The sequence below is a fragment of the Vitis vinifera genome, chromosome 7 (genome assembly GCF_030704535.1).
Source record: "Vitis vinifera cultivar Pinot Noir 40024 chromosome 7, ASM3070453v1".
In the NCBI taxonomy this organism is placed as follows: domain Eukaryota; kingdom Viridiplantae; phylum Streptophyta; class Magnoliopsida; order Vitales; family Vitaceae; genus Vitis; species Vitis vinifera.
This window is the reverse complement of record NC_081811.1, coordinates 25,415,682-25,426,650: the sequence shown is the minus strand read 5'-3', so window position 1 is coordinate 25,426,650 and position 10,969 is coordinate 25,415,682. Positions and strand designations below refer to the sequence as shown.

The window sequence follows — 10,969 nt, the reverse complement described above, 5'->3', positions numbered from 1 at the left end:
TTCTTCCTCTTTTTGTTCTTTCTAGATGATTAATTAAACAGGGAAAAGTGGATTTGATTCCTAATATGAAAATATATGAAAAAAATAACATCAATTTTTTTAAATTAATATTATCTTTATCTATTTAAAAATAATTTGAAATACATTGAATCATCCAATTATTTTCAAAAATATCATTTTACTAAATATTATCAAACAAATCTTATTCAATCATAATTACCAATTCAAAAAGCAATAAGATTATTTATTAAATATTAAATAATAAATTTAATAATACATAATTATTTTAATTATGATTAATTTATTTAATATAAAATATTTATTTATTTATTTATTTTTATACCATATATCAAAATACAATTATATTGTAAAATATTTATATCTAAAAAACTCTTATAACAAGTTTTATTCTCTATTATATCAAACAATTATTAATTTTATATAATAAAATCAAATTTATTATTGATTTATTTATTATCAAGAATATGAATTTATTTTTAATTTATTAATACTAGAATAAACTCTTTTTCTTTTTCTTTTTCTTTTTCTTTTTTTCAAATTCTTACTTTATAATGTTTTTTTAAAAAAGAATCTCAAATAAAATAATAATAATAATATATTTAAAAGAAAGAAAAACATCGATGTAAAAAAGTGTAGTTGTCAATTGATTTAAATGATATGACAAGTAAAATGATATTTTTTAAATAATTGGATGATTAGTTAAAAGTGAATGTATTTCAAATTATTTTTAAATAGATGAAAATAATACTATTTTAAAAATTTTAAGGTTTTTTTTTCCATATATTTTAATATTAGTGAATCAAATCACATTTTTCTCTAATTAGACCCTTTCTATGAAAATGTGTCACCATGTTTACTTTCCTATTTTATTTATTGTATTTTTCCTTTTTTCTAATTTTAAAATAAATTAGTAAAGGTATTTTTTTTCACTTAAAAGTTATTTAAAAAAAAATGAGGTTTCTATTCAAAATTATCTATTACTCAATTAATTTTTATGTGTTAAAAACAAGAAAATGAAAAATAAATTATTTTTAAATTTAGCCTTTTATATTTCGAATGTAACTAAATTTCTTTTGTATATGATGAATATACATAACTAGACTAAGAGTGTGTTTGGAGTAATTTTAGAAAACGATTCTAATATTTTTAATACTTAAATAATAAAAAAATTTAAATGTTGGAAAAATTAAAAACATTTCCTAGAATCACAATCAAACAAGTAATAAATTATTTATGTAATGTTATAAATTATTTTACAAATGTGATCAAAGAACTCTTTCGTAAAACTGGAAACAACTTTTGGTTGATTAAAAAAACTGCATCAAATGAACCCTATAGCCGTTAAAATTTAATGGCCCGTTCTTCGGGGTGGAAGTAAATTATGGGCTCCGGCCCAAGATCAAATGCATGTTAGCCTGCTCAAACGACTCATACAGCCCGCTAAAACTTGGGCGGCGGCCGCCCAGATTGGGTTTGGGCTGACCTCGTTCGAATTAACAGACTATTTATATGGTTGCTTGAGTTAACGTGTATTCCCAACGTTGGGCCTAAACTGATTCCCAAAGTCTTTGTTCGGCATGGAATGGTGTAAGCCCTGTGATCCGTCCACTGTTTTTAAAAAACAGTCAACTGATTTTAGAAAACACTTGGATTTCAAAATCCCCATTAAAAGCCACTCTAAAAGTCCTAGAATCATCACCACCACTTCTGAGTTCCAATCATCATGCAAATCCTCGACATCTCCTGCTCCGAACGTGCACTTGGGCATGCGCCCATGCCACAAGCAAAGCCTGCCCTTTTGGGTTGGTGGCACATCAACAACATAAAATGGAAAAACATCTACTCAAGGTTTTCTCTAAAGTTTTGACTCATAATTCATAAGGCACAACCCCAACTCTGGTATATATAATAATATATAAATACATGCAAATGTTGGTTGCGCCATGATAAAAGGAGGAAAAGCTTCTGCTGACAGCTTACATGATTAAAGGAAGGAGCTCATCTTCTCAAACCCTGTCCCATCTTCCACCTGTCTCAAGCCTCTCTCTCTACCTACATTATGTCAGATATAAATCCTTATCACAATTATAATTGATGGTATTGCAGTGAATGGTGCAGTGGGGTTTTAAGATATTGAGGGCTTTGCTTTAATGGATTATGATGTTGGAGGTATAGGGTTGTTATAGCCCCCTCCCTCCACCCCTCATCTTCATCATACCTTTATATAGGCCTGTCCCCACATTTTTCTCTCATTACATATGTTCCCACTTTATGCCAAAATTAGGAAAGGCTTAGTGCTAAAGTATCTTTTCTTTTCCTCTCTTTTTCCCATCTGCCCTACCACTTTGTTATTTTATACGCGGTTTTCAAAAGTTTTGAACATGAAAGCCATAGTCACTTCTTTCCTTTTGCTTTTCCAACATCACCTCTCTTGTCTCACCACCCCCCTCCCTCTTTTCTCTCTCTTTATAATTCTCATTATTAATTAACCACTGTCCCAATCACACAGATGTGGGATCATCACATGGGATTTTGATATGCGATCCCGGGGTGGATGTAACTTTCATGCAATCGGTCCTAAGTTGGAAAATGGGTCACGGGGACATATGGGGTCTGCTTGTTTTGACTCCTTTGAGCCTTTGATTGCTGGCCTGGTTCCGATCGACAACCCCCCTTGGCATGAAAACTTGGTGCCGCTGTGGGTCTAGGAATCATTTTTGTAGTTCATTAGGGAGATGGTGCCCTGGGATATCAGTTTTCTTATTTTATGTTCTACAATGTTGTGCGGAAATTTAATTTGGACTATCCTGTCGGTGGTCAATATTTAATTGAATATCGCAACACCTTTAAATTGAATATCATTTTCATCTACTACGGATAAGATCTCTGTAAGGATACCAAACCTACAATTCTTTGGTCAAATGGGGAAATTTTTTCTTATTTTTCTTAACAAACAAAAAAAATTACCATATTTACAATTATAAAAATTCTACAATTTCATTTACCTTTTTCTAGATTTTGACTAAATACACGTATTCATCAATTGTAATTTTTATATCCAAATATTCACCGTCACAACTATAAAAATAATTGAATTTATTAGTTAATAACTTACGAATATTTTTTAATAAAATGGTGCATGAAATTCATCAAGTTCACACAAAAGTCTTAGAACTTTGGAGCTACATAAAATGAAAACGAAAAGAGAAAAATGAGAGGATGACAGTGAATGGGGTTCAATCCAGTGGGGAGCCACCTTCTCTAAACAGAACCCACAAAGCTAAAGTTGTCCCCCTGCCATATAAACCACTTCCTTGCATAGAAGATGGAATCTCATGTCCAATCTCCATCTTCATTTCTACTTTTCCTTGGATTTTTTTTGCTGCAATTAATGCGGAGAGAGACAACCCCATTTCCATTTTTTTTTTCCAGCTGCAACTACTCGAGCTTTAGATTAATATAATAGTGATTAGTCACTGAGATGACTTGATTGTTTTTTTCAAATTTGAATATAAAATTATAAAGAGTAGAATAATGGGGTAATGACTTTAACCGGAAAAGCATTATGAAGTGATTAAACATTATAATTGCTAGGGGCTAAATGGTAATGGAAGCTAGCTAGACATCATTGCGAGAGTTGGGTTAGATTTCATTAGGTGGAAAAAGAGGGGACGAGGGACCACGGCCAAAAAGACGAGAGAAAAAGAGAAAGGTGACTTGAATTTCAATACTGCGTCTCTGCTTTTACTAAATGGCTTTTTGTTTTTCATTGGCTAAAGTATAAGATAAGACAAATCAATTTAGTGGAAGGAACCGAAAAATTGAAAAAAAGAGAAGATGTCAGACAGTAAGGCAATTTTGTAGAAAATATGTGTCTTCTTGTAAGTTGAAAGGAAGATTGACGATTTGCTATATGCACAAAGAAACAGCTAAGCCTCACTTTGATGATCTCCCCACCGCCTTTGTCTCCTAAATTTGCTTGCAAATAAACTTTATTCTCCTTCTTTGGTTTGAATTGCTAGGTTTAGTGTGCTTAATTCAAAAGGAAGATAAATAGAACTAACGATAACTTTGACTATATCTAACATTCCTTGACGCTTCTCACCATAACAAATCCCTGCCCTGTGTTTGGCCTAATGCCGTTTGATAGATATTTGAGATGCAAAATAGGAATTGGGGATCTCTGATAAAGTGGTGGGGCAGGGAAGGGCCTGTGTCAATACAGAAGTTTCTTTCTTTAGGTGCAAAGTTGTTTGTCGTTTTGGTGCCCATTCATCAAACCCCACTCAAAATTTTTTACTTTAATTTATTTGACGTTCGTCTCTTCTCTGCCTGTTTAAGTTGAGGAAAACCATCGCCTTCAATCAATGCCCATCCATATTTCGATACTGATGATTTTACCCTGTGATTTGGGTCGTGTAATGTTTGAAATTTGAATACAAACTCCCCACTTCTTTATCAATGATTGAGCAATGATCCATGTGCTCCTTAGCCTTTTTGAAGCTAGAATTTGGAAACACCATCCCTTAAGTACCGCTAATCACCGAATGATGATGTTTGGTTTGCCTTTGGTTCAACTCTCCTATCCATATTTGATTCAATCCTCTGTTACCCAAAAGGACAAAATGTCCAATTTTCAATTTATGCGATTTTATTTTCATAGTGTGGGTGCGGGTAGTTGAGAGTTAGGTTTCAGTCCGATAACTCTACTGTCAAATCTACCAATTATATATTAATAATCCAGGCTTAGGATAATTGTAAGGTAAACCTACTCAATCATCCTATATAATTTCATTCATATTTTTTTTTATTTACCACTTTCTTCTCTTTTTATGAGCTTCAGCTTCTTTAATGAATGGATATTTCTTGCCCACAATTTATGGCATTGAAGAGAACATTGAATTGGGTCGCAGGGTTAGTTAACGAACTTGGTTCGTCAAAGGGTTTGGTGACACATAAATGAATCAAAATTGAATGTGTCCAGCTGAAATGAGAATGGGGCTATGCCTCATTTTGTGGACAAAGAAAAGAGAATTTTTTAAATTATAATAATAAAAAATTGAAGAAATTCAAAAACATGAAAGTACAAGCAAGAAAAACAAACATTCTTGCTTTCCCTACAATTCATCGCAGTGGAGTCTGTGGAGTGGAGACTGGAGAGTCTGGGGGAGGTGGCCATAAGCTGGAGGTACTTTGACCTTTACGTGATGGAGGTGGTAAACTTACGGGCACCGTTCTTTTCACTCAATAATTCATTTCTGAACGAACCATCCATCAATCAAATCGATCACAGCTCTGATTTGTTTGCTCAAGTGACGGCCCAATCACGCTATTTTCTTTTTTTTTACCATGAAGTGGCATTGGCTTGTCAATTCAGAATCTGCGTCACCGGCGTGGCATGCTACCCCATACATGTACAACAGGTACTCCTACAGTCACAGAACCACTACCAACGGTGGGGACGTGGGCCTTTGTCACGGTGCAGATTTCAAACAATTTGCAAGCGAAGCATAACAACAGACCCGACCATGTGGCAAAAGCACAAATAAATAAATAAAAATAAAACAAAACAAAAATGAAATTCCAGATGTGTACTTTGCATGACTAGTAGTATTCACCTAATAATGATCACAATAACAAAAGGAATTTCAATTGGACCAAAATGCTCATGCTCCATGGCTGCGGATGGGGGTTTTTGTGAGACGTAGTTTGGTCATTTGGGTGGATTAGAGAATCTCGAAGGCCAACAACCGAATGGACAATCTACTAACTTTGTAACAACTATTGTTGATTGCATGTGAATCACGTGCAGGGCAAATGGCAAACATAAGGTTAGGGTCCCATGTTACCTTGTCGCCCAGAACCCAGAAACCAAAATCCCAAGGCTAGGGACCTTGGGTCCACCAGTGGAGTAATGGCGGGTCGAAGGTGGGAGAGTTTTAAATGAAGGGAGGGGGAGGAGGGTGTACATTCAATCTTTTACTTCTTTTAAAGGCAAACTAGCACTCATTGATTCATATGTTGCAGTTCAATTTAATTCGAAAACAGATGATGAAAGGAACCAGAAGCCAAAGGAGTTTTCACTCTCTCTATCAATTATCCCCACAGTCTCGGTAATTGAAAGACACTGCTCCCTGAGCCTATCCACCATAGGGTCTACTATTGAACCACAAACACGTATTTCTACATCCAACCCACCAGCTAAATTTTATGTCCCTTTCAAATCCCTCTCCCAAGTCATAACCACTCCTTAACAACACTGACACCCTTTTCCTTGATGTTCAACTCTGCAACCTCACGAGTCACAAGTCTTTTACAGGCCAAAACAGTAACAGCTAGCAGTGCCATGAAACAGAAGGCAGAAGCAGAGAAGGCAGAGGCTGAGAGCAAGCAGCAGCAGTTCTACTGAGCACATAATGAACAAAAGTTTATAAAGAAACCCAACCCCCCAATCCTACTGTACACAAAAAACTTCAAACATTTAACACCTTAAAGTTAGAGCAAACCACCCCCCGCCAAGAAGAAAATTAAAGATGACAACATAAAAAGAAGGAAGCTAACACGGATTCTTGGAATTTAGAACAAACACACCCATTCCCACATTGCACAGCGCCTCATATGCTAAGGAGATCAGGTGGTGGTGATTGTGGTGGCTGCTGTTGATGGTCTTTTGTTTCTTTTATGGTTGTGGTAGGCGACTCCAGAGTGCATGACGGTGGGGAGGACTCTGTCACTATTGAGTCTCCCTGTTTCGAGCTGGGTGGCTTGGGAAGCTCCGTTAGTATCTGGACGACTTCTCTCATTGTTGGTCTCTCAACTGCCTGTTCTTCAACGCACAGCATTGCTACATAGAAGACGTGCATCACCTCATGGAGAGGAACCGTGGGGAGTCTTGTATCAAGGATTTTGAGAACTCCTTCCTTGTTTGAATCAGTCATTTTTCTGACCCATTGGACTATGTCCACACCATCACCAAACTCCCCAACTGGTTTTCTGCCACTCACCAGCTCTAGGAGAACAACACCAAAGCTGTACACATCGCTCTTCTCATCTACCTTCAGTGTGTAGGCATACTCTGCAAAAATAATAGACTTTTAGATCAAACATCACAGAGCCCTGTATGAAGCTCGAAGTAAAACCAGGAACTGCTCATAAATCTTTAAAAGGGACAAAATCAGCCGCGTTACTTTTTGAACATCATTTGAATCTAGAGGTCACATAAATTTGTCATAATTTCCAGATGGAAGGACTCATTTATGATTAAAAGATCAATCATTGACTGGAAACTCAGTCAAGAACCAAAGGATCCAAGCCCACCTAATAAATTAAAGATGTTTGAAACAGGATGTCGCTTGATAGGGGAGATCAGACAGCAACATCTAAAGTCAAAATATGCAGCACTCTGAAATTTTGAGGTGACATTATCTGAAGATCTCAGTCTAAACCCTAATATGACTCAAAAGTTGAGTTTTGGAAATGGAAGAGCTTTGACAAATTGTAGGTTAGGAGAGTAAAATGAATAATTATCTTAACAGCGAAACTGTGCATAATTTTTAAATTATTTTCAAGCTTGAATCATACCTGGGGCAATATATCCATAAGAACCAGCAATAGCAGACATACACTCCGAAGTGCCAGAATCTTGCAGAAACTTGGCAAGACCAAAATCAGCAACATGAGCTTCAAAACTAGAATCAAGAAGAATGTTGTTTGATTTCACATCCCGGTGGACAATTAATGGTGAGCAATCATGATGAAGATAGCAAAGACCCTTTGCAGCTTCCACTGCTATCTTGTACCTTGTATCCCAGTGTAAATGCCCACCTTTTTTGCCATGAAGAACTTCACCTAAGCTCCCATTTGGCATGTACTCATAAACCAGAAGATTTGTTTCATGATTTGAACAGAACCCCAGTAATCTAACAATGTGTCGGTGTCGAATTCTGCCCAGAGTCTGTATCTCTGCGTTGAATCCATGGTCATGAGAAGACCCCCGGCTCATTGCCGGTAGCCGCTTCACAGCAACCAGCTCTCCATTTGGCATCGCCCCTTTGTAAACAATACCTGCACCACCTTTCCCTATAATATTGTCCTCCTTCAAGGAATCCAATACATCATCACAAGTGAAATCCAACCGCTGGAAAGCTGTTAGCTTCCATGATCGCGACTCACTTGCCTTTTTCAATGACCGAGCTTTGATGATTGCTGCAACTGCAAATGCAATTGAGCAAACAAGCAGCCCAATGACGAGAAGGAGCTTCAAAGAGGCAGAGAGTGGGCCTTTGACGTGTGGTTGGTGAGTGCCATTGGCAACTCCATCCTTGCAAGCGCCCAAATAAGGACCGCAAAGTTCAGGATTGCCGAGGAAGGAGGTGTAATTAAAGTAACTAAATTGACCAGTACCCGGAACCAAGCCAGAAAGATTGTTGTATGAAAAATCAACAGAAGTTAAGCTTTGCATAGAGGCCAGCGAAGCAGGAATGCTACCAATGAGATGATTCCTAGACAAATTCAAGTAATTCAATATCCGCATACCTGTGATCTCAGTCGGAATCTCACCAAACAGCTCGTTCCGACTGAGATCAACAAATGTCAGAACCTTGCATTGACTGATTTCTGGAGTTATCTCCCCGGAGAATTTGTTGTTGCTAAAATCCATCTTCGAAAGCTGCTGCAACATCCCAATCTCAGGCGGGATTCGCCCTGAGAACTTATTCCCATCCAGAAGAAGCTTCTGCAGGCCGGAAAAGTTCCCAACACTGGGCGGCAGCGATCCGGTTAGCTGATTATTTGAAAGACTTATCTGTCCAAGACTGTCCGGGGTGGAATCAATCTCCGGAAATTCTCCAGTGAGGTAGTTATCCTGCAACTCAACCTGAGTAAGCTTAGGTAAGTCAAAAAGCCCTTTAGGAATGGATCCATTGAGAAAATTCTCCCCCATTCGAATCCGACTCAGCGATTCGCACCTTCCAAGCGATTCCGGAATGGGACCGAATAGGAAGTTCCCTAAAGTGATTAAAGTCTGAAGCCGATTGCCTGAACACATATCAGGAGGAAGATTTCCAGTTAACTTGTTGGAGGAAACATCCAGAAGCTGAAGCTTCCCGTTCTTTCCAAGTCCCTGAGGAATACTTCCGGTAAAGTTATTCTCCCACAGTTGCAAAACTTCCAGCTCCGGCAAATCCCCGATGAACTCCGGTATCGCACCGTGAAGCTTGTTTCTGAACAGATTCAACAGCGTTAAATTCTTCAACTCCGCGAACGCCTCCGGAATCTCTCCCGCGAGCACGTTGTTGGATAGATCCATAGATTTCAAACTCTTCAAATTTCCAAGCTCGGGAGTGAGAGGACCAGAGAGCGTATTCACTTGAAGAAACAAGGTATCGAGATTCTGAAGCTTCCCGATCTCCGGCGGAATCTCGCCGGATAACAAACAGTTGGCCATATCCAACCGGACCAAGCTTGTCAGGTTTCCTATCTCCGGAGGAATGCCTCCATCGTAGGTGTTGTAGTAGCCAACATAGAGTTGTTGAAGGCTGGTTAGATTTCCGATCTCCGGCGGAATAGGACCGTGGAGCTCGTTTCCAGAGACGGCCAAATACTCAAGGAACTCCCACTGGCCGTACGCCGGCGGGATGATGCCGGTGAAGAAGTTTCCACCCAGATGGAGGTGCCTGAGATTCGGCATTTCAGTGACAGCAAGAGGCAAATCTCCAGTCATGTTGTTGTTGTACAAGTCTAGAACCTCCAAGCGCTTGAGGCGCGCGAGCTGAGAGGGGAAAGTTTCGTTGAAAACGTTGTTGGAGAGGTTAAGTTGTCGGAGACCAGAGACAAGAGAGAGCTCCGGAGGAATTGGGCCGACGAACTGGTTGGCAGCAAGGGTAAGGTTGACAAGGAAGCGAAGATGGGCGATGTCCGAGGAGAGAGACCCGGAGAGGTTGAGGCCGGAGAGATTGAGAGCGACGACATGACGGCGAGCGTCGCAAGTAACGCCGGTCCAGGTGCAGTGGCTGGTGGATATATTCCAGGCGGCGAGTGGGGATTCGGGGTCATAAGAGATGGCGGTTCTGAGAGAAAGTAAAGCCCTGTATTCCGGTATGCGTGGTGGCGTAGCTGCGAGTGAATGGTAGTGGAAATGTAAGTGAAGCAGTAGCACTAGTATTACGAATCGCATTTTTTCTTTCCCCTGAGCTTTCTCTTCTCTCTGAGAGAGAGAGGGAAGAATTGGGGAAGAAGAAGAAGAAGAGGGAGAAGGGGGAAGGTCGAGAGTAGAGTGAGAGTTCAGTAAGCAGCGCAAGTGAGGTGGGTGAGAAGCGTGATTTTATTGTCTTTTTCTTCTTTCCTTATCCTTTTTATCTTTCAAAAAGGGTGGTCTCCCCTCTCCACGCCACTCCAAATGTTTGTTTGGGCCGTTTAACCCAAGGTCACACTTTCTTCTTATTATTACTCCATAAATTATATAGTTCCCCCTTTTTTAAAGGTAAATTTCATCAAATTTACTCATAATCGGTACCCTCTTTAATAATAATTCCAAAAACCTAAGAATTGCATTGTTGCATCAAATTCCCCCCCCCACCCCCACCCAAATTAATGATCTCCATAATAAATACGCCTATGTGTTAGAGAACCTTTATCCTCAAAATTTTCAATCTTATCTTGGTAAGAAATTAGTGACCATTTTCTAAATAATAGTATTCCTTCTTATACCAAGTGTCCTCCAAAGATGCTATGGAATTTGATTTCTTCAAGCCAAAGTATGTACTTGTTGGGATATTTTACAATTTACACATGTAGCATGCTTTTTGGTCTTAAAAAATTATTAAACTTATTAAATACCATTGGAATATAAATTACAATAAATACCATGAATAATATAATTACAAAGGTTGAAATAATCAGAACATTGTATCAACTTATCCTTGATCTCTTTGAAATATCTATTACTACA

At 38.3% G+C, this 10,969-nt stretch overlaps 1 protein-coding gene across 1 annotated transcript; it reads right to left on the bottom strand.

The window, feature by feature from the left end:
• Window positions 1-6,402: 6,402 nt before the first annotated feature.
• Window positions 6,403-10,455, bottom strand: LOC100855393 (leucine-rich repeat receptor-like serine/threonine-protein kinase BAM1). The gene is made up of 2 exons (XM_003635513.4): window positions 7,603-10,455; window positions 6,403-7,096 (listed from the first exon to the last, which is right to left on the bottom strand). Exons 1-2 carry the CDS (start codon window positions 10,193-10,195, stop codon window positions 6,636-6,638), a joined length of 3,054 nt encoding a protein of 1,017 aa, XP_003635561.2. The 5' UTR covers window positions 10,196-10,455; the 3' UTR covers window positions 6,403-6,635.
• Between the last annotated feature and the right edge of the window lie 514 nt (window positions 10,456-10,969).

Bases quoted from the DNA above. Each gene is read 5' to 3' on its own strand.
- LOC100855393 (XM_003635513.4), bottom strand. From the start codon at position 10,195: ATGCGATTCGTAATACTAGTGCTACTGCTTCACTTACATTTCCACTAC. The intron at 7,097-7,602 runs GTATGATTCAAG...TTATTTTTGCAG, and splicing joins TTATGGATATATTGCCCCAG to AGTATGCCTACACACTGAAG.